The 27231-nt window shown below is 42.4% G+C and overlaps 1 protein-coding gene across 13 annotated transcripts in view; it reads left to right on the plus strand.

The window, feature by feature from the left end:
• TCF4 (transcription factor 4) overlaps nucleotides 1–27231 on the plus strand; it is a 701501-nt gene that overhangs the window by 609946 nt on the left and 64324 nt on the right. For all 13 annotated transcript variants that reach the window (XM_089690079.1, XM_089690075.1, XM_089690078.1 and 10 more), the window contains 3 exons: nucleotides 252–384; nucleotides 16672–16739; nucleotides 20258–20336. In XM_089690079.1, coding sequence (XP_089546205.1) covers nucleotides 252–384; nucleotides 16672–16739; nucleotides 20258–20336 — 280 coding nt within the window. The remainder of the gene's footprint in view (nucleotides 1–251; nucleotides 385–16671; nucleotides 16740–20257; nucleotides 20337–27231) is intronic.

Below are 27231 nucleotides of genomic sequence, written 5' to 3' on the forward strand. Positions count from 1 at the left end.
AATTTCTTGGCTAGTTCTAGTGGTTTGACAGAGTCACAGACAAACCGTAGTGGATGGCTTACATTTTCAAATGGGAGTAAAATAGGACGACACAATAAGGGAATCTGACAAATTACAAAGAAGTTTTAAAAAACTCGTTGGGAAAAGTCAAAACATAAAGGATGTTAGTGTTTGAAATGCACTCTGTCATTGTGAGATGGTTAATTGTATTATGCGTGGCTGAATATTGTCCTTGTTTATCATTCTTACAGAGCTATCCATCACACTCTTCAACGGACATCAATTCTAGTCTTCCTCCAATGTCCACATTTCACCGTAGCAGCACAAATCATTATAACGCCTCTTCCTGTACACCGCCTGCCAATGGAACAGATAGTATTATGTGTAAGTTTTTTCCTTGTATTGCCATTTTGATTTACTTATTTCTTTTTAGCATAGAAACATCCGTTGTTCACAAAAGAAAATCTTTCAACTTTTAATTATACATCTGTAAGGAGTTACAGTAGAATGTTTCCATCAAGGCCTCATACACACAGGACATTAAAACAAAAAGCTCTTCTAGAATTTCTCCTGGCAGAAGCGTTTTTGCAGAAAAAATGCCTGACGCTTGTAAAAGTATCTATTGCTTTTCCAAGCATTTAGGCGCATTAACAAGCGTCAAGCGCTTGGGCATTAATTCATTTCATTGGCCAGAATAATAATTTATTCTGGCCATTTAACCACTTCCAGTCCGGAATCTTTTACCCCCTTCCTGTCCAGGACAATTTTCAGCTTTCAGTGCTATCACACTTTGAATGACAATTGCGCGGTCATGCAACACTGTACCCATATGAATTTTTTAGCATTTTTTTAAGACAGATAAAGCTTTATTTTGGTGGTATTTATTCACCACTGGGATTTTTATTTATTTTGCTATGTAAATTAAAAAGTCCAAACATTTTGAAAAAAAGTGTTTTTCTTATAAAATTTTGCAAATAAATAATCTTTCATCATAAATCTTCACCAAAATGTATTCTGTTATATTTTTAGTAAAAGAAAATAACCCAAATTATTTTATAACCAAAAATTATAATTTTTAAACATTTTTTTATTATTATTTGTTTATTTTATTATTTTTTTACATACTGTCACCCTAGCAGTACAGTGTCACCATGGTGACACTGTACTATTTGTGGGGGGTGATGAAGATTTTTTTTTTTTTACACTGATTGCTTTTACACCCATAAAGGATGTAAAATCAATAATTTCTCCTTCTCTCTAGCTGCATTCTTGCAGCCATTGATTGGTCACAGCTTGTCACATGGTACAAGGCTGTTGTGAATAGCCTTGTACCATGTGACCTCTGTGATCATTCACAGATTTCACACGTAGTAGGCAATGATGTCACAAGTGACATCTTGCTTACTACTTTGCATGTGATCACTGATTGGCCAATCAGTGATCCCATGATCGGGACCTCGCACAGAGGTCCCGTCCGCCGATCAGTGTTCCGCTGTGTCCGGAGGACACAGCGGGCACCGGATCGCAGTGCTGTGCGCTCCCAGGGAGTGCGCACAAGCAGGGTGCGGGGAGGCCGTTTATAAACGGCCACCCGACCCTGCACTGCCACCGTCCGGCCGTTTATATACAACGGCCGGACGGGAGGTGGTTAAACTAATTAACGCTCAAGCCCTAATCAGATGAAGGAGCACAGGGGGCCACCTTTGGACAGCAGCTTTGTCAGTCTGAGGGAGTCTGTCTGTTAGATGGACTATCAGATTTAGATACACTAACAAAATTAAAGCCAAATTACAGCTAATACTTTATAAGCGGTTACGGCAGTTTTTTTTTTCCTTTTGGGGTAAAGGTTTTATATAAATAACTAAATGCTGATCATTGTAATAAGCCCTGTCAGCCCTTTTGGGGTAAAGGTTTTATCAGGCCTAGTGTTAACATGCATTTAGGCGCGTTTAGCCTCGTTGAGCGTTATTTTTACCAAAACGCTGCTGCTTCTGGATGCACTGGCTCTGGGTTTTTTTTCCTGCTGGTAAACGCTACTGCTACTAAAAACTTCTAAAAGTCTATGTGTGCACATGACTCATAGGATAACATGGAGCGCCATTTGGAAGCAGTAAAAAAAAAACGCCTGACGCCCCTAAAAGTGGCTGCAAAGACATCCTGTGTGCATGAGGCCTAAAGCAGAAGGATAGTCACAGATGGACAGACATTTTCTCAAGGAAGACTGACAGGGAGACAATTGCCCATTTCTAATGCAACTTGCCCAAATCGACTGACACAGTAAATATTCAGATGCCAACTGCCTTCCCTGTTCTCTCTTTTATGGTAACATTGTGCTAGTCCACTGGCTGTAATAGTTACAGTATCTACTGTGTTAGGCAGGCCATAGACTATTCAATTTTCTTTCCTGTAACCCATGGTTCTCGATTCCCTCCCTCCTGCAAAGCAATTGTGTTATGGTGGTGGGGAACCTTCCCAGCCAGCAAAACATGTTGATTATTGTCAGCGCCTATAGCCGCCGTCTGTAATCACATCTGAAAACTCCAACAGGCTAATAGACGGAGAGAGAGAGAGATTTACTACAACTGGAGTGCAAAATCGGGTGCAGCTTCCAGGTTTTTTCTTTTTAAGAAATTGTTTTTTTGGGGGGTTTTTTGGTATGCCGTGCTAATGGAAACACATAACACACCTGTAGTGGGGGTTTGTCAATTATGACTGTAAAAGTCACACTAATTTTTTTTTTTTTCTTTAAATATGTTTATTCTGAGTTTAACCGCCTCCCGCCCACCATATAAGGAAATGACAGACAGGCGATGGTTCTCTCGTTCTGGGAGGATGCCATATGACGTCCTACCACTCTATCCGCGCGTGCGCGCCCCCGGGGGCACGCAGCGTGGCAATCGGTGGTGCGCTGTAGCCCTGGGACTCAGCAGAAAGAGCCGATGACTTCGGCTCTTCAGACAAGTGGTTAAGAAAAGACAGCATAATAAATTTGAATGAAAATTTTTCAACATTCTCTAAGGACAATGCCATAGAAATAAAGGTTCAGGAAATCTTAAAATGCAATATAAGCAAAACAATCATTACAATGAATAGTGTAAGCAAAATATTCTTGAATAAATGAAGTGATACGTTTTCTCGCATGTAACATGAAGAAAGAACTAACCGTAGGGCCCCTTTCACACGGATGTTCCGATCGGATCCGCTTGCCCATTTTTTAGGCAGAATCGATTGGAACCTCTGTTCTCCTCTATAGAGCGGCGGGTGTAAACGGACACCCGCCGACATCCAATCCAATCTGCCAAAAAGAGATGAATAGGGATCAGGGGCGGACTGATCATTCGAGCACTCGGGCACTGGGTCAGTAGGGGGCCCCTTGAGATGCCCCTAGTACCTTTCATTGGCTTTTTCATAGGCTTTTTTGGGTATGGGCAAGGACACAGGGGCCCCATGATCCCCTATTGCCCGGGGGCCCCATAAGTTGTCAGTCCACCCCTGATGGGGATCCATTCCCCTTCCATCCATCAGATCGGATGGGATGGCACTCGGATGGAAACAGACAAGGCGGTCCATTTCCATCTGACCGCCCTTAGAGGACAGCAGGCTGTGTCTGTGGCTTGCTTAGTGGGGATCAGCGGAGAGATTCCCTACTGAGCAAGGGGATCCGCTGATGGGTTCACTCCGTGTGAAGATGCCTAGGTTGGATGACTCTCGACAGAAGGAGATTACATAAGAAAGTAACCGTATTTGCAGAATATAAATCTTCCAGGTTTTTTTGTCTAAGCTTAATTGAACAAGTTGAAGTAAGAAACTGATTGGCTGCCATGCACAGCTGCACCAGATTCTGAGTGCTCCAGTTTTAGTAAATCTCCCCTATTTTAGAAGGTGGAGGTCTGTAATGACAGCCTAAGGCTGGCCATACATTATACAATTTTCTTGAGAATTTTGCTTTAGATTTACCAAAAACCATATAATATGAGGTTAAACATGAACAATGCTTTCAATTGTATCCAGTTAGACAGACCCTTACACTACATAGTTGAAGGTAACGCCCCGTACACACGATAAGAAAATCGTACGAACCACTGATCGAACGATTTTCTCTTCGTTGATGAGCAGGATATTTTAACCGATAATGATATTGTGAAAGAAAAATCCGGTTGAACAACAGTGAAAAATTTGTCGGATACGTACGACCGATTTTCTATGCGGTGGTATGACGGTCGTACGAAAAAAATGTATCAAGCGCTATCAGGCATGAGCGGAAACAGAAGATGACCCGGATGTTTATGTCCAAGGAATCTTCGTACACACAAACAAAAAATCCAAATGTTAAAGTAGATTATCCTAATGAGATAATGAAACCAGAATTCTGCAGATTATATTTTATGTATCACTATTTATGTATATAGGTCATGTAATAAACGATATTATACTCATTGCTGGGAATTGTTGTGTATATCGCTCGTTCTGGCCGGAAGGGCGTGGCTACAAGGTCACACGCACACCGCGTCACTTCCACTTGTACGGAAGACGTCAACACTATGTATTGCCTGACGAACGATTTTTTTTAGATTGGTTAATGTGAGCCACGATTTCGACCAATGAACGAACGCCTCTTGGTCGTCGTATGACCGATCGGTTGATTTTCTAATCATGTATTCCCACCAGGGGCGGACTGACAACTCATGGGGCCCCCGGGCAATAGGGGATCATGGGGCCCCTGTGTCCTTGCCCAAACTCAAAAAGCCTATGAAAAAGGTACCAGGGGCATCTCATGGGGCCCCCTACTGACCCCGCGCCCTCGGGCAGAGCCCGAGTTTCCAAATGGTCAGTCCACCCCTGATTTCACACCTTAACCTCCCTGGCGGTATTCCCGAGTGTAGCTCAGGGTAAAATGTCTGTACCAAAAGCGGTAACCCCGAGCTACACTCGGGCTTACCATGCGGCATTGCTCAGGGAGTCCCTGCAGTGCTTATCTTGTCCTTCGCTCCCGCGATGTGTCCCCTGCAGCGTCCCCGGCCATCTCCTCCGGCTCATGCCGGCATCTGGCTTCTGTGTTCCGGTCCCTGGGACGTACGGGCGGGAAATTTGAAAATTTAAAAAAAATGACATTTTTTTCAAAACGAATTTTACATAGTAAAACATTGCTGTTTCAAAGCATTTCACATACATTTTGTCCCGAGTGCTTTGTCCTGTGCCCTGCCTGCATTTTGACTGTTCTTTCTGCCTGGAAACTTAGAAAAGTCCATGGCGTCCAAAAAGCGTCCCTTTAGGTCAAAAGCGGGTTTAGATCAGCTACAGAACAGCGATAGTAAATCAGAACCACTTGCAGAATTGAGTGATAATGATTCGTGGGAGAAATTCGTCATCAGACACTGAAAATGATTTTGCGACTTTGCTCAGCGATGTGCGAACTTGGCGCTATATTTCAAATTTCAGTGTTTTTGGTTTGATTATATTATTGAATTAAATGTATTATTATATTATTATTTTTTATGATTATTTATTAAATTATAATTTATGATTTCGTGTTTCAAATTTTATCCTACCCGGGATGTTTACTAGTCTCTTGTTCAGACAGATTTCAGTGAGTTATTCCTAAATATTACAGGCCTACAATAAAAAAAATACATATTTCCATGCAAAATAATGGTACCGCTTTCAGCACCAAAAATCTGAAATAATCATACCGCCAGGGAGGTTAAGTCTAAAGGAAATTGGACAGAAAACTGTAAGAAAATTGTATAGTGTATGGCCAGCCTAATGCAGGCCATAGATGGGTTGAAAAACGGCAGATTTTTCTTTTAAAAAACGAAAAATCGGTCGTTCAAGCGGCCAACGTTACCATCAATGGTAAAAAAAATCGGCCGATTTTCATCCCATCTACAGCTGGCAAAAAGTGTCCCTGCAGAGAGCTCCGCTATTTCTTTGACAGTTCTCTGACAGTTCCTTGACATTTATAGAGGTTGCAACAATGTATCTATTTGTTTCCATTTAGGATACAGATGTTTTTATTCGGAAACAAATAGATACAATGTTGCAACCGCTGTAAATGTCAAGGAACTGTCAGAGAACTGTCAAAGAAATAGCGGAGCTCTCTGCAGGGACACTTTTTGCTGGACTGGAATTCCTCTTATTTTCATCCTACTTCTTCTTCTTCTTCTTCATCCTCATCCTCTTCTTCTTCTTCTTCATCCTCATCCTCTTCTTCTTCATCCTCATCCTCTTCTTCTTCATCATCATCATCCTCGTCCTCTTCTTCTTCATCATCCTCTTCTTCTTCATCCTCATCCTCGTCTTCTTCATCATCCTCATCCTCTTCTTCTTCTTCATCCTCATCCTCTTCTTCTTCTTCATCCTCTTCTTCTTCTTCTTCTTCATCCTCTTCTTCTTCATCATCCTCTTCTTCTTCATCCTCTTCTTCTTCTTCTTCTTCATCCTCATCCTCGTCTTCTTCTTCATCCTCATCCTCTTCTTCTTCTTCATCATCCTCATCCTCTTCTTCTTCTTCTTCTTCATCCTCATCCTCTTCTTCATCCTCATCCTCTTCTTCTCCTTCTTCTTCTTCTTCATCATCCTCATCCGTATCCTCTTCTTCTTCTTCTTCATCCTCATCCTCTTCTTCTTCATCCTCTTCTTCTTCCTCTTCTTCTTCTTCATCCTCTTCTTCATCCTCTTCCTCTTCTTCTTTTTCTTCTTTTTGTCTTCCTCTTGCAGGTCACTGCTCATGCGCAGATTTTTTATCGGTAAAAAATCGGCCGATTTGCCCACTAATTGCCGCGAAAATCGGCCGATCGGCAAAATCGGACGATTTTTTTCCAACTTTACAAAAAAAAAACGTCCAAAATACCGAAAAACGGCCGAACAAATAGCCCACTAACGATCCGAAAATCGGCCGATTTTATTTTCGGCCGAAAAATCGGCCGATTTTCGACCCATCTATGGCCTGCATAAGTTTCTTTCATTATATGTTTCCTTTATAAGGAAATCAACAAAAAAATTAAAACACCTGTGCTCAGTGAAGCTAAATAGGTCAGATTTAGTTTTGCTTTGTGATGGGTTCTCTTTAATTGGCTTTTTCCCAGATTGGCCTGTGAATGGAATGTTAGAGAGAGTGAGCCCCTCCTCTGTGTTGAATGGCTCAGTGTTCTCTGCAGTGTGCTGTTGTGATATCATTTACAATCAATACAAACTAACTGTACCACGTTCAACATTTTTAACGTCAGTTAAGAGCATTGGTTAACAACCTCAGGCATGACAGAAGTTTTGTGTAAGTGCCATATGAACCCCATCCTAGGGTAGCAAAGTTGCAGGTAAAGGCTCACTGACTTTAATTTCACTTCATTAAAGCAGCAAACGTTTTACTTTTGGTCGGAATCAGGATTTAGAGAGTCTGTCCACAATGTTATTAGAGATTTAAAGCTCAATTCTGTGCTAAATGTTTGTATTTAGTCCAATAGGAGTTAAAAAAAAGAGCATCTCTTTGGGCTTGTTCACACTTGACTCATTTCTAATGCTTGCCAAACGCCCCTATAGCGTTTGACAAGCGTTTTTAACGCTCCCCAAACTCCCTGTGTGCGTTTTTGAGGCGTTTGCTGGGGGTTTGCCAAGCATTAAAACTGCACCGCAAATGACTATAATGAATAATGGTATTAACGCTCCGCAAATGCCTCGCAAACGCCTTGCAAACGCCCCACAAACGCCTGCCTGGCGTTTGAGGAATGTCACCATAGACTTGAATGGGAGGCTTCAACTCCTCCTGACTCTACATGAGGCATCAATTTTGCCGCGATGCGACGCTAACGCTTCAGTGTGAACAACACTGTGTGCTGCCATGTGTAGAATTTTCATATACAGTCGTTTGGGAAGCGTTTTTAACACTCCTCAAATGCCTAACGCCTGCTAACAAAGCTAGTGTGAACATAGCCTTTCTGGTATATTCATCCTTAACCACTTGGCACCGGCGTCTCCCTGCCCTTTAAGAGTTTCAGAAGCCGGGAGGCGAGGCTGGGCTTTATGGTCATGTGACCGCCGTGATTCGCTGTCATGGCGGTCACATGATCAGGAAAGGTCAAAATAGGAGATCTGGACCTTTCCGTGGGTACCAAATTTGTGTGCTGGTAGTGCGCAGGGCACACGCTTTCAGCACATATTTTTTTTTTAATAGAGCACAAATGTGCGGCCACTCAGTTGCTAGGCCCAGACGCCAGGAGGCCGCACATTTGCATTCGGCCTGCACCAAGAGGTTAATCAGCTTTCCTCCACAGTACTTGTAGTCACAAGATGCTCTCAGTCTTCCAGGCTGAATGATGCCCAGCATCATTCAACCCAGAAGATTAAAAGAGAAGTATGGATTTTCAAAAAAACAAGCATTTACATTCAGCTAGGTGGATGCAGCATTGGTCCAGTGCTGCATCTTTCCCTCGCCAACTCTGCAGTGAGAACCTGAGCAATCAAACACCATTGATCGCTCAGTTCTCCCTTCCGCTCTAAGTAGAGAATTGGGACTGTAAATCACTGGCTCTCTGCTCTGCCCCTCCATCGCTCACTGGAGAGCTGGGTTGTAGAGGGGACAGGAATGGCTAGCTTAGCCTTTCAGCAGATCTCTGTGAGGCTGAGCCAGGTAGCGGTCCAGACATCTGGCTGGATCCCGACTTAAAGTTGGGATCTTTTCAGAGCCTGGACCAGCTGAATGACATCAGCCGACCGAGAACTTGAGCGCACTTAATTTTAGCTTTAGTGCATTTTGTTCTGCACTCCTGTGACCTACAGGAGATGTGTAGCCAAAATAGCTTTGGCTATACTTCTCCTTTAAGGACATATTTTGAATGCATTGTGTCTGTATTACCAGCTCAGCTTACATGGAGCAGGTAGGTACTACTGTGAAGTAAAACAAGAAGAAGCGCACCAACCTTGCGCATTACCTCAATAACCAAAATTTATTTAGTAAAAGAATGGTACTCACAAACAGCGAACAAAAACAGGCATGTAAGTCCTCCCAGGGACTTCAAAGGCAAGAGGCCAGCGCGAATCCCATCATGGGGGTAACCACTCAGTACCGCTGACGCGTTTCGAAGGTCATCCCTTCTTCCTCAGAGCTGACTGGACTGAGAGTGTAGGTTCCCATTTATACCCCCAGACTGAAATAAAGCCCTCCTCTAAAGGGTTGGGCTGTCCTGGGCAAGGGGGAGGGACCAGGGTGTCAACAAAGTGCAGTAACTAGTCATCAAAATATATATAAAACCCAATATACATAATGAACATACAATGTGTACAGATGTGTAAAATAAAATAAAATAAAATAATGAAAAATAGTTCATTACTAAACGCAGCTTAAAAATGCAAGAATAAAAATAAAAATAAATATTATCATTACCCTGATGGGCAGGTAAGGACATAGAGGAACTCGCACAGTAACATGTACCATAAATAACCAGTAATTTATAAATTGTTCATAAAAGGTGGGCAATTCAGCCAGTGTGCTTGCTTGAAATAATAAAATTCATGGTTCATAAAATTCATTAATTAATGATAATGCAATGCTCATAATAAAAGTATATATACAAATAAATAGATAGATGAATGAAAGAATCTGGACATTAGGTCATATTACCAAATAAGGGGATGACTCATGTAGATGGGAGGGAGGAGATGGTTCATAAAAGGTTCATAAAAGAGTGCAGGAGAAATTGCATTTAGTCCATTGGCAGGTAGGTACTACAGCAGGAGCGGGGCTTTTACTAGCATGTTGCTGGATGTAGAAGTATGCCTGCATGAGAGTGAGGTCCTCCCGAGGAATGAAGTGTGCCTGCTTGAAGCCTGTGAAAGTTATCCTGCCCTGAGTGGGGCTTTAATAGTCTGGATACCTGCCATTACTTTAACTAGCCCAAACATCATCTTTTGGGCCCTTCTCTGAGTAAGTTTTGCTTTGTTACAAGGACCTGACTTTTCTGACTTCAAGTAAGATGTCAGTTGGGGACACTAGCCCAGACATCAAGGAAAGTCAAGCCCCAGTAAAAAAAAAAATGAAGCTTGTTAGCCAGAGACACACAGGAATGTCAGGTAATAGCAGGCATTTGTGTTTATTTTCTGGACTCTTCATTTTTTCAAAACCAGTATAATTTTAGCAAAGCGTAAGGACTAGACTTGAGTCCTGGATTTAACTATCTCCCTGTTATTAGGCATTCAGCTCAAATGTATGCATACATCTGGAATTGCCATAGGAAAAAAAAATTTGTGTACTGATTGTGATTGGCCACGCCATGACCACATGTTGCAAACCACCATACTGACATATCAGAAGCATCTGCGTGCCAGTTGGTCCTCCTCTTTAACTTTGAAGCATTCATTTTTAGGGAAAAAGCTGAAAAAGCTTCCGACTTGCTTGCAACCCACGATGTCCTGGGTTTAGAACACTCAGTCTTTCTGTATTAATCACATTCTCTGCAGCAGAAGTCGTGGCTGCAGCCTCTAAAAATATTTGTTTGACTGTCTACATTTATGGGCTTCTTGAGGGCAATAAACTATCCCAGATCATGTATTATTCTTACCCTGGTCAGCCTGCACTCCATGTTTTTCTGGCCCTGTGCCACTGGCATGAAAGCAGCCTTAGTCCACTGCAGTTGGTTTTATTTCCCATCTCTTACAGTTGCCGAACTTCAAGCAAAATGCCAGCCAGGCTTCAAAATAGTTTTGTCTGTTCTGTGTTATTCCACGGCATGGTTTATATTAATCTCAAAAATCCACAAAAATCCCTTCTGTGTCTTTGGCCAGGGCGCTGGTTCATTAGAAATGTAAACACAGGGAATGTCTGTTGGAATCGTAGAAAGTTACAAGAGGGTTGAAGATTACACATTTTATTTTTTATTTTAAAGGGCAAGTCCATCCAAAACTGGCCACTGAGGTTTCGCATGGCCTTAGATCAGTGGTCTCCAAACTGCGAATGTGCCCCTTTGCTTGTCTGGCCCTTGGGCCACTATTCTCCGATTAATACAAGTCACTATTCCTTCTGCTGACACAGATGATGGGGGGGGCACTCTTTCTCCCACTGGCACCAATGATGGGGCATAATTCCTTCCTCTGACATCAACATTGGGGCACTATTTCTCACATCTCATATTTCTCACATTGATATGAGGCACTATACCTCAAACTGGTAGCAGCGATTTGGGCTCCTTATTTCACAGAAACCAATGGAAGGGCCTTATTCCTCCCATTGATACCAGTGATGGGGCCCTATTCCTCTCATTGATACAAATTATGCAGCATTGGTATGTGGCAGAGTTAGTAGCACGATTTCAATTAACTGCCTGTAAGGGGGGCAATCTGACCACCAATGTAAGATTTGAATTTTTCCCAATGACCTCCAACTGTAGCCACCAAAATGTTTTCACCTGATCCCCAATGACTCCGTTTAACCAAGAGTTCAACACCTGGGCAGTAGTGTATTTAGGTTTTGTGCTGCCCTAGGCAACAAAAAAATCGTCGCCCCCCCCCCGCAGAGAGAGCCTGACATTGACCAACAACACCCCTGCCTCCCACCCAAGAGAGCCTTCCACTACCACTGCCCCCCCATACACCAGCCACCATTCCCCATGGCATGAGAGAGACACTCACCTTAACAGCTCCGGACATCCCCAGGAACAAGAGTTGGGCTGTGCATACACCATCATGAAACCCGCAGCCTGTCTCGGAACCCACCAGGTCCCCATGCCGCATGTGTCCCTTCTTCCGAGGTGCAGTGCTGCCCCCCCCTGAGAAATGCTGCCCTAGGCAAATGCCTTATTTGCCTTGTGGTAAATACACCCCTGCACCTGGGTACCCCTGGGGAGAAAAAAAACTATTGAGAAAGGCTGTTCTAGACTGTATGATTGTAACTGCCAACCCATTCTCCTGCTTATTGTTAGTATTTACAATCTTTAGTCAGCATACTCTCTCCTGCCTGCACTGTCCCATTTCTTCAGCTTCTGCCCTTTATCTATGTCCTTTCATACTATCTAGCTGGATGAAAGTTTTATGCAGTAATACTGGGCACAATTTACTAAAGCTTATCGCATGGTTTAAGTCAGTCACATGACTACATATCGCAAGCGATACTGAAAATGTCAATTCACTATTGCTAGTATGCTGTATTTACCGAAAATAGCAAAAACACTTGATAAATACAGCATAAAAAGACCCTAAAGTCAATTCACAAAAGGAAATAAATAATGAAATGCATGCGTTAATTAAGTAGTGGTCCAGGCTTGCAGTATGTACTGTTATCTGTCAGTACTGTCATGGGTTATTAACCTCCCTGGCGGTATGATCATGTCAGGAATTTTGTGCTGAAAGCGGTACCATTTTTTTGCATGGAAATATGTAGTTTTTAATTGTAGGCTGTAATTTTTAGGAATAACTCACTGAAATCTGTCCAAACAAGAGTCTATTAAACATTCCGGATATGATAAAACTTGAAACACAAAATCATAAATTATAATTTAATTAATAATCATAAAAAATAATAATATAATAATAATCAATTTAATTCAATAATATAATCAAACCAAAAACACTGAAATTTGAAATACAGAGGCAAATTCGCACATCACTGAGCAAAGTCGCAAAATCGTTTTCAGTGTCTGATGACGAATTTCCCCACAAATCATTATCACTCAATTCTGCAAGTGGTTCTGATTTACTATCGCTGTTCTAAAACCGCTTTTGATGTAAAGAAACGCTTTTTGGCCGCCATGGACTTTTCTAAGTTTCCAGGCAGAAAGAACAGTCAAAATGCAGGCAGGGCACAGGACAAAGCAGTGGGGACAAAATGTATGTGAAATGCAGTGAAAAAGCAATGACAGCAAAAATGTCATTTTTTAAAAATTTCAAATTTCCCGCCGGTTCCGCCGCCCGAACGTTCCGACGTCACGGGGACCGGAACACGGAAGTCAGATGCCGGCATCCGCCGGAGGAGATGGACGGGGATGCTGCAGGGGACACATCGTGGGAGCGAAGGACAAGGTAAGTGCTGCAGGGACCCCCAGAGAACGCTGCATGGTAAGCCCGAGTGTAGCTCGGGGTTACCGTTCTTGGTATAGAAATTCTACCCCGAGCTACACTCGGGAAAACCGCTAAGGAGGTTAAGGATTGGGTGGCTGCCGAGTCCCTAACAACCTATGAATCATCTGAGTCATTAGACAGCTGAATGTAAAAAAAAACCCAAATTTCCAGCAATTTAAAAAATGACGTCACGCCAAAATTTAAAAAAAAAAAAAATTGCGTGGGGCCCCCCCCAAAATCCATACCAAACCCTTATCCTAGCATGCAGCCCGGCAGGTCAGGAAAGGAGGGGACGAGCGAGCCCCCCCCCTCCCCTCCTGAACCATACCAGGCTACATGCCCTCAAAATAGGGGGGTGTTTTGGGCCCGCCCAAAGTATCTTGTCCCTATTTTGATGGGGACAAGGGCCTTTTCCCCACATTCCTGGGCTGTGGTTGTTGGGGCCTGCGGGTGGGTGGCTTATTGGAATCTGGAAGCCCTCTTTAGCAAGGGGGTCCCCAAATCCTGCCCCCCCCATGTGAATGAGTATGGGGTACAAGGTACCGCTACCCATTCACAAAAAAAAAACCTGTAGTGTGAAAAAAGACAGGAGACAGGCTTTGACAAGTCCTATATCAAAAGAAGGAAAATTAAAAAATGTCCCCTGAAGTAGATCCAACGTCAATCACAATGCCTGCTGCCACTACCCAAAAAAAGAAAAAAAAAGGCTGCGCTCCCTACTCTGGCTCCCCGGCCATCTGACTGCTCCACTGGCTTGACAGTTCTTAAATATGTAAGGGGAGGGGCCACCCAGTAACATCACACATGTGACCCGCCCCGTGTGACATCATTGACACAGCATGCCCTAGTCGATGATGCCACATGGGCGGGGTCACATGGGTGATGTCACTGGGTGGCCCTGCTCCTTACATATTTAAGAACTCTTAAGCCAGCGGAGCGGTCAGACGGCTGGGATCCAGCATCGGAAGCAGAGACTTTTTTAACAAATATGTTTTCAGGTCAGTGGCGGCGGGCATCGTGATTCATGCTGCATCTACTTCGGGGGACATTCTCTTTCCTTCTTTTAATAAAGGACTTGTCAAAGCCTGTCATCTGTCTTTTTTCACACTACAGGTTTTTTTTTTTAGTGAATGGGAGCCCCTCTGTCCAAAAGCACCCCCCCATGTTGAGGGCATGTGGCCTGGTGTGGTTCAGAAGGGGAGGGGGGGCGCTCGATCGCCCCCCCCCTTCCCTGACCTGCTGGGCTGCATACTCGGATAAGGGTCTGGTATGGATTTTAGACGGGACCCCCACACCATTTATTTGTTAAATTTTTGCGTGGGGGTTCCCCTCAAAATCCATACCAGACCGGAAGGCCTCGCTCACCGCGATCACAGCCGACAGTCTCGAGGAGCGTCCTGACGTCCCATCCACTAAGCCCTGCCCTACGCGTTTTGTCATCCGACGTCTTTGCGGATGGGACGTCAGGACGCTCCTTGAGACTGTCGGCTGTGATCGCGGTCAGCGAGGCTTGTCCCTTCTTTAGCTTTTTGAGTCTGATATTGCTGTTATTGCTGGTGTCGGTTGGACACCTTTATTGTGAGTGCATATTTAAGGCTACAATAAAAATTATCCTTGTTTTAATACACTGCACCATGATACTCTTCTTTGATTCCCCGAGCATTTCCAAAGTTATGAAGGCATGATGACCACTTGCAGTTAAGGCTGTTCCATGTGTGCTGATTTGGCTGATTGCAGTCTATTGCTCCTGGATACTCCAACAGATCATCGCTCCCAGAGCAATTGCTATTTTTGCTGATTTATAATTTGATCAGCAAATAGCTCTGGTGAGTTTACCCATTTCATTCGGTGGTGGATTTTGCTACACAGTGTTTTTTCTTGTTTAAGAGATTTTTTAATCACTTATTTTGGTGTTTGGACTTATATATGAATTACGGACATTTATAAATATATTTTTTATTTTATTTATGTATTTATCTGCATTTTCATGTGATTTGGTATTTAGCGCATTCCTTTATATATTTTTTGCCATTTACTATTTAGACTGGGCATATCTTTTGTACAAATAAGTATTTGTTCTTAATTTAAGTCATTAGCACTCTCCCTCATTTAAGTTATGGAGCAATTGCACTTGCAAAGTGCAAAGTCTGTTTGCCTTTAGTAAGTCAACCCCAATGTTTTCTTACCTGTTGGCCCTGTTTGTAGATCTGGTATTTTTTTACTTTCTGAAACGTGCCAAGCTATCCAGAAAAAGTTATTTATCGTCCTCGATTGATGAGGGATTTCCAGGAGTCATACTACACATGCGCTTTTTTTATAGCGCGTCCGGTGAGTGCGCAATTTTACCGTTTGATCCTGGCTTTTATAGCTTCTATGCAAGATCCTGCGATAACTTGCTTGGACATTTTCATTATTAACCATTTATCTGATGTACTGGTCATTCTCTCTGTTTAATATATATCACATTGTGTTCCGGATCATCTGAAACATATATGTGGTTATGGATCTTGTACTCATTAGCGCCGCACTTCTTATATTTTTGTGTATTTTTAGAGGTTTTACTGTGATTGCCTTGGGTGCATTGGCTGCTGATGTGAGAGCGCTCACTTTTTTATTTTTCCTTTTTTTGGTCAAAAAAAATGATTAGATGGCTTTAATTTGTCACCTAGTCAAAGTTTGCCTAAGCAACATGCTTATGTAAGACAACCCCCATCTAACAGGGTGAAAACACTGCTGTGACAATTTTGTTGCAGACCAAACAGCGTTTTCCCCCTATTATAGGAAGCAGAATAATATATATATATAATATATATATTATATATATAATATATAATATTCCCCTCCCTCCTAGATTGTAAGCTCCAAGGAGCAGGGCCCTCGAAACCCTCGTGTTTCGCACTGTATTGTTATTGTACTGTCTCATGTATTGTCCCCCATTGTAATGTACAGCGCTCAGCAAACTGTTGGCGCTATATAAATACTGTATAATAATAATAATAATATTGGATCAACAAGTGAAAACATTCCTTACAACTGCTCTGTTCAAGTCATTGACTGCATTTTTAGTTTTGTTCACAATTACAACATATTAGCTTGGTTGGTCTTTATGGTCAACATTCACTGCATATCGTAACATCAGTGATATCAGAAGACCTTCATTTCCCCATATGCATTGCAATGAATGTGTGTTTTTGCAGCAATCTGAACACAAAACACTGCTTTCTGCATTTGAAATCAAAATCAGCAGATGAATTAATTCCATCCTCTCCAGAGCGGGGCCTAAATTAACACTGCACTTATTTTGAAGTTCACGTGTTACGATTAGCATCCCCCAACCTAGGACCGTTCCTCCTGTACAGGGATCCGGAGGTGCCCGGGCATCAGATAGCATAATTGCACCGTAAATAAGTGGATAACCAGCCGCGTTCATATTTTTGCTCATAAAAATGTAACATGAATATATTTGACATCTACCTTAGCAAACAAATTAATGCTAATTAAAGATTAATGCAATATAATTAGCATTAAAATGCAATTACATTACGGGTAAGTGGACCAGGAATAGAAACCTGTAACATGCCTCCCTGCTTGTTCTAACACTCTTGCTTTTGTTTTTTTTTTCTCTTTCAGCGAACAGAGGAAGCGGAGCAGCGGGAAGCTCGCAGACTGGGGATGCGCTGGGTAAAGCTTTGGCCTCTGTAAGTTTAGATTGGTTCTGTATTATTGATTAGCGCATTGATTTGCTGCTGATTGGCCGGTTGAAGCTGATACATTCCAAGCATTTGTTTTTTGTTATTGTCTTGAATATGCTCATGTTAATTTGTATTACACGCAATTTGTATTATTTGCATTAAATGTATATTATAAACCTAGGAAGATTCATATGTTTAAAAGAACAAAAGGGGTGCTGTTGCGCTTAGGAAAATAATTAATTAATTAATTAAAATTAAGGCGGCACAGTGGCTTAGTGGTTGGCACGTCTGCCTTGCAGTAAATGGGTCGTGGGTTCGATTCCCGACCATGGCACCTCCTGCATGGAGTTTGCATGTTCTCCCTGTGCTTGCGTGGGTTTCCTCTGGGTGCTCCAGTTTCCTCCCACACTCCAAAGACATGCTGGTAGGTTAATTAGATTCTGTCTAAATTGTCCCTAATATGTCTATGTGAGTTAGGGACCTTAGATAGTACACCCCTTGAGGGTTAGGGGCTGATGTGAATGTTCTATAAATATGTGTAAAGTGCTGCGTAAATTGGCAGCACTATATAAGTACCTGAAATAAAAAAATAAATTAACATATGTGAAAGAATTAACTATATAAAATAACTATATAGCAGCAGTCCTAAATGTGAATTTCTAAACACAAAATCTTATATATTTCAAAATTGGACCGCGCTAAGGTCACAAATTGACAAAATAAACTGTGCAATCTTTAAAGTGATAAGTACTTCCTGAAGACGATCTATTGGTCGAAACTAGTCGAGGGCTTATGACACAATTTCCGCTGACGTCACTTCCGGTATTTGAAACACACGCTGGAATGTGGCGGGCATCATAATTCCCATTCATAATACACAAAGCTGAATACACCTAGTGCCAGGAAAGGCACCTTTTTTTGCGAGTGGCATTTCTATTGTTTGACCCCATATTAAAGTTTTATACAGTTTTACACTATGGGATGTCTGGTTTTGTTTTGATTTATGCTGAAAATATGAAATACTGCCTGTGGAGGAGAGGAGTTGTCTAACATTGATGCAGGTCTAGTGGAAAGTTATTGGTTACTACCAGCAACCACGGTTATAAGGGCGAAGGAATATCGTCCATCAGGACCGGATTGCAAACTGGGATAGTCCCAAAAAGCGAGTGTGACTTACCTAGAGATAGGTGGTCATGAAATGACGGTGAGTTTACATCTATGTGGGGCACCAGTGTGAACACAGTCAAGCGCTTGTCATTTCAGTATGGAGTATCACCATTAAAGATACAGCACCGTTGCACCAATATTCACATGTTGGGACTGAATATTAAGATTGTATTTGTATTTTGCTCAGTGTTATCACTTTAATGATTGCACAGTTTATTTTGTCAATTTGTGACCTTAGTGCGGTCCAATTTTGAAATATAGGTAGATTCATAAACTGCTGATAATATGCTGATTCAGCACTCACTCATTACGGTTTATCTCAGTTGTATTAAAATTAATTTCCAGGCAGATATTAAAAAAAACCCACCCAAACATGCAGTTGTGTATTCATTAAAAGTCTTTAAATGTATTTTTATAGAGCATTTTTACATCAACCTGCAGAAGGAAGATTAGTCTAGAGCGGAGGTCTCCAAACTGCACCAACCTGGACTTTGGGGCAAACTCTCAATATGCATAGATTGAGGATTCACATCAGCAGAGGCTATTCAAGTCTCTGTTACACTCTTTGCCCTGTAATGTCTAGGTTTTTACTGCTGCACTGTCATTTTCATGGTTGGTTGTTAGGATCGCTAGGAACTTCCTCCATCTAGAACTGCTCCACCCCACGGTTCCCGCCCTGCTGCTACAATCCCGCCTTTAGCCTTACAGTGGTAAGGGTGACTGTTATGGGGACCCTAGGGTAAGAGGGCACTCCGATGGGGACCCTGTGATTATACACTGATAATGACATGTTGTAAATGGGGGACTTTGATGGGGATCCTGATGTAAGGGAAGACTATAGGTTTTTTTACTAAAAATGCATGGTGCAAAAACCAATCAGTTTTTGTTCAAGTTACAAAAGGTGAAGGTAGAGGCTAACTGGCTACCATGCACAGCTGCACCATATTCTGAGTGCTCCAGTTTTAGTAAATCTCCCCCTATGATGGGAACCCTAAGGTAAGGATGGACTCTCATGAGGACCTGATGTAAATCATCCTAATGTTAGGGGAGGACACTGATAGGAATCCAGATGTAAAAAGGGACTCTGATGGGGACCTTGATATTAGTGGGAGGCTCTTATGGGGACCCTTATGTAAGAGAGGACTCTGATATGGACCCTGATGTAAGGGGGGACCGTGATGTAAGGGGGACTTATTTTTTTTTCTGCCTTCGAATATATGTTAAATATATTAATTGGCCCTTCTACTAAAAAGTTTGGAAACCTCTAGTCCAAGGGGGCCTGCAAAGTTTTGAAACAAAGGGCCAGTTTACTGCCCTTAAAGTTTAGGGGGGCCGGATTTTGGCCAGTGGGAGTAGAAAATGCCCTGGCATCAGTAGGAGTAAACAATACCCTAGGCTTGGTGGTCAGTGGGAGGAACAGTGCCCCATCGTTGGTGTCAGTGGGAAAATTAGTTCCTATTTCTGGTGTCAGTGGGAGGAACAGTGCCCTGTCACTGGTGTCAGTGGGAGGAACAGTGCCCCATCGTTGGTGTCAGTGGGATAATTAGTTCCCTATTTCTGGTGTCAGTGGGAGGAACAGGGCCCCATCACTGGTGTCAGTGGGAGGAACAGTGCCCTGTTGCTGGTGTCAGTAGGAGGGACAGTGCCCCATCGTGGAATCAGTGGGAGGGACAGTACCCCATCATTGTTGTCAGTGGGAGGAACAGTGCCCTGTCACTGGTGTCAGTGGGAGGAACAGTACCCCATCATTGGGATCAGTAGGAGAAACAGTGCCCCATCATTGGTGTCAGTGGGAGGAATAGTGCCCCATCGTTAGTGTCAGTGGGAGGAATAGTGCCCCATCATTGGTGTCAGTGGGAGGAATATTGCCCCATCATTGGTGTCAGTGGGATGAATAGAGTCACATCGTTGGTGTCAGTGGGAAGAATAGCACTCCATCGTTGGTGTCAATGGAAGGAATAGTGCTGTGTATCAGTGATAGGTAAAGTGTCCCAAGGGCTGGATAAAAGCAAGCAAAGGGCCACATCTGGCCTGCGGGATGCAGTTTGGAGACCCCTGCTCTAGTCTATAGGTTTTGGGGTGATATGAATCTTTGGACCTCAAAAATTGCATTGTAGAGTTATAGGAGATCTGGAGCTAAGGAATCATGGGAGCTGACAAGATCCCAGGGAATGCTGAGTAGCCCAATTCGCAGAGCAGACGATCATCTTCTTTAGAGATTTAGGTTACCCAACATTCCCTGGAAAGAAGATGATTTCAACTGAGGTGCAAGGTCTGCTTTAAGCTACTTTCAGCTTTAAGTATGCCTGTATTTGTAACAGAAAGTTTGACTCAAGTCTTTTTGTTTCCATTTCAAGATCTATTCACCCGATCACACCAACAACAGCTTCTCATCCAACCCTTCAACTCCAGTCGGCTCTCCACCTTCCCTTTCAGGTAATTAATTAGCTATTTTACTTTATGTATAACACAAGCAAAAGTTTAGAGTCCTTGTCTCCCAATCAATTAGCCTAATGGATAGATTTATATAAATAAACACACAATGAGTGCCAAAACAATGTGCCAAGGTCAGCTAGGTGGCCTAAGAAAGTGATATCCACAACAAAACAATGACAAAGACCCCTATGGATATGGGGGATAGAAAACAAACAAGTGATAAGTGCCAAATATGACCACACTCCAAATCACATATAAACACACTAAATACTCTAATAATCCATAAATAAATTGATGGGTGCTTCATATAATCATGCAACATGCAAATGGTGTTTAAGGTCTGTGAAGGTGTCAGCACACTTCTTCCACTGTGGCTACAATGCCTCCTCACCTCCTTCAGGCGACCCCAAAGGGCCAAAAAGCCTTCAGGATCACCCTGGATCCTTTTCAATCCTGGCTGGTATTAATGCACCTGTAGTACCTCTCCTACAAGTTTCCAGGTCCCTCAGGAAGGATATTCTGCAGGATATGTATCTCACCAACACAGTGAGCAACAAAAGAGATCCTCCATAGTGCAGTATTTAGTAAGCCCAAATCTCCTTTATTCAATGTAAATCAATTCCACTCACATTTTGTGCAGTCTCCATTCCTCTCCAATGTGTATGGGACTTCCTAGGTATGCCAAGATGGCGTCCAGCGCCGGCAGTGCATCACCGCGCACCGGAAGCTGCGTATTGCGTACCTACGCGTTACGTCACTCAAACTCGTGACTTCCTCGGGGTATCCTTCCTGAGGGACCTGGAAACGTGTAGGAGAGGTACTACAGGTGCATTAATACCAGCCAGGATTGAAAAGGATCCAGGGTGATCCTGAAGGCTTTTTGGCCCTTTGGGGTCGCTGGAAGGAGGTGAGGAGGCATTGTAGCCACAGTGGAAGAAGTGTGCTGACACCTTCACAGACCTTAAACACCATTTGCACGTTGCATGATTATATGAAGCACCCATCAATTTATTTATGGACTATTAGAGTATTTAGTGTGTTTATATGTGATTTGGAGTGTGGTCACATTTGGCACTTATCACTTGTTTGTTTTCTATCCCCGTATCCATAGGGGTCTTTGTCATTGTTTTGTTGTGGATATCACTTTTTTAGGTCACCTAGGTGACCATGGCACATTGTTTTTGGCACTCATTATGTGTTTATTTATATATGTTTATATATGTACACATATTCGTTTATTTATTTAATTTATTTGGGGAAGCTCTGCACTGTTTTTCATTATTTGTATACACTGTTTGGGTATCAGTTCAGAGTGTTGGCAGCTTTACATTAGGGTACACTCCCTTTAAGCGCAGGAGGACTTTGCTGTATATTTTAATGGATAGATTAACCACAAGAATCCCCTTTACTAAGAAGGGTCAACCTTTTGTCTTTTACTAGACTACTTTTACTAGAAGCAGAACAGCACATTGCCTACAGTTAATCCTCAAACCAAAACTTTTTTTTGCTTTGAAAAGATTGAGGAAGGATTACGATCTCTGTCATGTTTTAATTTCTACCAGAATGTATGAATCAAAACAGCCAAACTCCCTTTGGAACAAGAATGATGGTGAAAGATGGACGTGGCTGATTTGGCTTATCTTGTATAGCTGCTGTGAAAATACTTTATTGTATTAATAGCAGTCAAAGTGTTTCTAGACCATCAGAGGCAGGTATAGACCAGGACAAAGGACATGTTAAAAAACTGGTAGTGGTACATTTAATGTGAAACAATAGCACCGAATGATCCAAAACCTCCTTATCGGGCCTTCATTTAGTGTATCTGCATGATGCTCTCTGCTGTTCGACAAATTAAAGTGAGAAATGTCTTTCCAACAGGGAATCAAAATAAAAAGCAGAGTGGGGAAGGGTTGAAACCCATTTGGAAGTTAACCCTCACTTCCTGCGTGGTCACTGGGAAATAAGTAAATAAAGTCAACAAGGACACAGATGTAAATGAAAACCTAACAGAGTTTCTAGCACTTCCCAATGCTATCCAAAAAATACCACACTGCTAATAATAAAGAATCAGTTTTTTCCCTGCAGTAAGAACATGCCAAAGGAATAGTAGCAAATGTTTTGCTCCATACGAGTTATAGATATAGTAAATGTGTGACTAATTTCAACATGGAGGCATTTAATTTCCTTTTCTAGCTGCATATGCTGTGCTGAGCACTGGGCACAGGCAGTAACTGGCAGCATATGTATTATTGAAACACTTCACATAAGTGTTAGGTCTGTCTATTTGTTATACGTACGGAGAAGACTTTTTGTAAATGGCACAGATGGTGGATCAGACTCCCATAACCTTCTGCCCCACCAATACAGTACAGGAATATGGGAGATTTCACACTTAAGACAGACACATTTGCAATTGTGTTTTTCTTTTCTGCAGTTAATTGCGACCTCTTTTGCCTCCAACATGACACAACCCTGTAGCAATAATGTGCACCTTTGTAATCCACCTGAACATATACTATAGGGGGTGGTTGGATGGAGAGCCTGTGGAAGGCTTCCTTTGGCTGTCTGTGGCTTAAATACACACATAAGAGGGCAGTGGACTAGGCACCTAATACCTCGATTAATCTCTGGGAACAACCAACTGGGAAAAAAAGTGCAGGTATTTCTAAGTGCACATAAAATGACTGGCTATTAATATTTATTAGTAATAACTCTGGATTATAGATCCAAAGAGCATCTGATTGTCTTAGGGCAGAGCTGAGAGGCTAGTGTTGGAGGTTCTATAAGGTGTACTTATTGCAGTGATGTGTTTATTCTTATCTTGGGGTCTGGATTCTCTGGATCTGGGGCTCATATAGGATTTTGGGGCTAATATGGGCTTGGCTTTCCACAGTCTAGTGGATCACTTGTATGTTGCACTTCATAGAGGGCCTTGGCAGCACTTTCAGTGCTCCATGGAGATTGGAGTTAAGAGGATCATTCATATGGAGTGGAGTAGGTTTCATGTGATGCAGGCACCTTGGTGGACTGGCAGTCGGTGCAGCCCTGAGGGGAGCTGGGTCAAGCTGATCTTGGGGGCGGCAGTATTGGGGCCAGAACTCCTGGGCAGGACTTGGGTAAGGGCACCTGCAAGGTTCTGTATACATTTCCTTCTCTCAAGCCTCCACTGGAAAGATACCATGCAGGACCGCTCATTATGTGCTGTCTCCTAGAACCTGCCATTCCCATAATCAGGCACGTGTTTCCCGTCTGTGTTTACAAGCAGGTATGCTGGTGCATTTCAGCTCTTTTCTACAATTATTACATTTCTAGGGTACCTCTTATTGCTGCCTTAGGCTTTCAGGAAGGATTTTTTTCCTTGTTGGATCAAACTGGACTATATAAGTTTTTTTCCTTCCTCTGGATCTACTACAGGTTTATGATTCTGTTGATGCAGGTTTTCAATTTGTTTTTTGTATTTTTTTATTTCTTTTGGTTGAACTTCAGGAACATACTGTATTTATTCTTTTTTTTCAACCTATGTAAATGCACACATTACTGCAATGCACATTTTGTGCACTGGAGCACTGCGATGGCATTCATTGTGAGCGCGTCCCTAACACCCTCATGTTTCAGTATGCTGACCAAACTTGTTATTTTCAGTACATTGGGGTATGTTGGGAGCTCATTCAAATTACATAATACTTGCTTTAATCTCACCCCTAGAGATGAGCTTGGGAGTCCTCCAAACTCACCTCTAATCAGCTTCGAACTCAAGATCTTTTTTTTAATCTATTGAGCATTGGGCTGGGTCATTCATGCCCCTCAGCTCACTTAAACAAAGACGTGGCATGTGGGGTGGAATTGACCCAGCCTGTAGCACTTTGGAGTAAGAAAAGTATGTACGTTTGGATTATTGGATAAAGAGGAGTTTGGAGGACGCTCAGACTCATCTCTATTCCCCACAGTGGACTGCCCTGGTTTGAACTGGCCCCCAACGGGCAGAAATATCCATTACAGCTGATCACTATTTTAATTAACAATCAGATTCAACTGCTGTTGTAGCACTTGTTTAAAAAATGTTTATTTAGGACATGGGCCTTTTGTTCAGTTTAATTTTGTTAATTACTTAAATCATATTTTGATTTCAAGTCAATATTTCAAACCACTGAGTATGCTAAAATAAGTAGACAATACTTTCCCTTTAAACCAATGCCAGACTTTCTGTTTAGAAGGAAGTGTCCCCCAGTATGTCTCCTACCTAATTAAAATGGAGAGAGGTCCATCGGGAAAGCAAGGTGGTACAAACAGGAATCTCTCAAACAATATTTCCTGTGACTTCCTGGAGAATTCCTAGAACAGGGCTGGAAAGTAAAACCACCTTTTAGGATTTATTGTTCACACCAAGACCTTCTTAGGTCGAAACACATCTTTTAATGTAGACTAGTTGTTTTTTACATTTTTGCCAAGATGCGTTTAATAAGTGAAGTTTTAAGATGTGCTGATCCTGCTTTTTCTGGACATGACCTTTTCTTGTGGTGAGATTGCAGTGATCATGTTTTATGTGTTTTGCGTTTCCATTCATCCCTATGGAAGATGTACTTTGCTGGAAATTGCAAAGATGTATCAAGCAGAACTAATTAATACCAGACTAAGCTGTATATACAGTATGTGAATAGGTTGTTTTTCTTAAATGGAAAACCCTAGCTGAAGTCATCTGCTTAGTGCTGGAGACCCCTAACCCACAGCCCCCAGGTTTACCAGTGTGTACACTGGTATGTAGGATCTTACAAAATGAGGGTTTTCCTTGATCTCAGCAGTTAGCCCCATATAGTCACTAGAATATTCCCATAACCTAGCTTTTATGTGTGTTTTACTGAATCAGTGTGTTAGTAAATGTTCTTTCTGTATGTCCATTAAAAATACATTCTCACCTGCCTTTAGATGTATAACATAACAAAAATAGCATAGCTTTTTTTTTTTTTTTTTAATTTGTCAACACAAAATTGTACCAGATGAAGGTTTTGCAGCCTTCAGGGGTACAAATAAAAATTAACCTGGAGTTAGGAATTACACTGAGATCCGTGCAAGTTTCCCATTCTGCATTTCAATTGCACTGCCCTTGCAATCTGCAGCAGGTGTCAGTGCAATCTTAAAGCGGAGTTCCACCTGAAAGAGGAAGTTCCGCTTTATTGCTTTCTCCCCCACTCCCCATTAAGGATTGGCACCTTTTTGGAGCGGGGGGGGGGAGTGGGTACACGTATTTGACAGGTACCCGCTCCCACTTCCCCTGTGATTGGAAGCGGAAGTTGTCCTACCCCCTCCCTCCTCGCAGTCTTCTGGGACACGTGACAGGTCCCAGAAGACTACGGGGCCATTTACAAAGCGCAACGCTCCTCGTGCATGCGCAGTGGGCACAGTGAAGCCGCAAGCTGTCACAGCCGGGTTCCCACGCTGAAGATACCGGCACCAGGGAGAGAAGACAGCCGGTGAAACCAGCCGTGGTGAGGACACCTCTGGACCGAAGGACAGGTAAGTGGTTTTATTTTAAAAGTCAGCAGCTACAGTTTTTGTAGCTGCTGATTTATTTTTTTTTTTTTTCAGCTAGAACTCCACTTTAACAACACTGCAAATGAAGGTTGCAAACACTGCATTTGCTTGAACTGGATCACATGGTACAAAACATACATGCAATCTGGTTCCAAAAAAGGTGCATGCACGTCTTTGGTGCGATGCAATGTGATTTTAGTCAGTTAAGAATGAATGGGCTCAAATTGCACCATGCTGAATTACATGTGAATTGCACAGGAATGCAGTACGGTTCCTGTGTGATTCACAGGCGGTGTATCTTGTAAACTGAGACTTACCTGTTCCAGTTCACACATGGGAGCTGGAAAACATCAGGGGTTATCTGCAGGGGTTCAGGCAGCTGACAGGACAGCAATTATGTGAGTCAACTCTACACTTATTATCAGACAAAAGGCTCAATATACAAAGCATTAAAGTATTATTAAACCCTCCACCTATTTTTATTGTTAAAGTAATAACTTCCACCACACAAACTCACACCGTAGCCTCCCTGGCGGTATTCCCGAGTGTAGCTCGGGGTAAAGTTTCAGTACCAAAAGCGGTAACCCCGAGCTACACTCGGGAATACCATGCGGCACTGCTCCGTGATCCCTCGATCACTTACCTTGTCTAGCGATGTCCCTCCTGCAGTGTCCCCGGCAATGTAATCCAGCGGATGCCGGCATCTGTCATCTGGGTTCCGTCCCCTGCGAGCGTCGGGACGTACGGGGGACGGAACGGCAGGAAATTTGAAAATGACAAAAAGTGACATTCACTAAATACACTAAAATCACATAGTATAACATTACTGTATCAAACCATTTCACATACATTTTGTCCCGAGTGCTTTGTCCTGTCCCCTGTCTGCATTTTTACTGTTCTTTCTGCCTGGAAACTCAGAAACGTCCATGGGGTCCAAAAAGCGTTCCTTTAGGTCAAAAGTGGTTTTAGACCAGCTAGAGAACAGCGATAGTAAATCAGAACCACTTGCAGAATTGAGTGATAATGATTCGTGGGGGAAATTCGTCATCAGACACTGAAAACGATTTTGCGACTTTGCTCAGTGATGTGCGAACTTGGCGCTATATTTCAAATTTCAGTGTTTTTGGTTTGATTATATTATTGAATTAAATTTATTATATTATTATTTTTTATGATTATTTATTAAATTATAATTTATGATTTCATGTTTCAAGTTTTATCATACCCGGGATGTTTACTAGACTCTTGTTCGGACAGATTTCAGTGAGTTATTCCTAAAAATTACAGGCCTACAACATAAAACTACATATTTCCATGCAAAATAATGGTACCGCTTTCAGCACCAAAAATCTGAAATAATCATACC

Source organism: Staurois parvus, unplaced genomic scaffold (assembly GCF_062004578.1).
Source record: "Staurois parvus isolate SC_StPar_1 unplaced genomic scaffold, SC_StPar_1.0 ptg000513l, whole genome shotgun sequence".
NCBI classification, from domain to species: Eukaryota; Metazoa; Chordata; class Amphibia; order Anura; family Ranidae; genus Staurois; species Staurois parvus.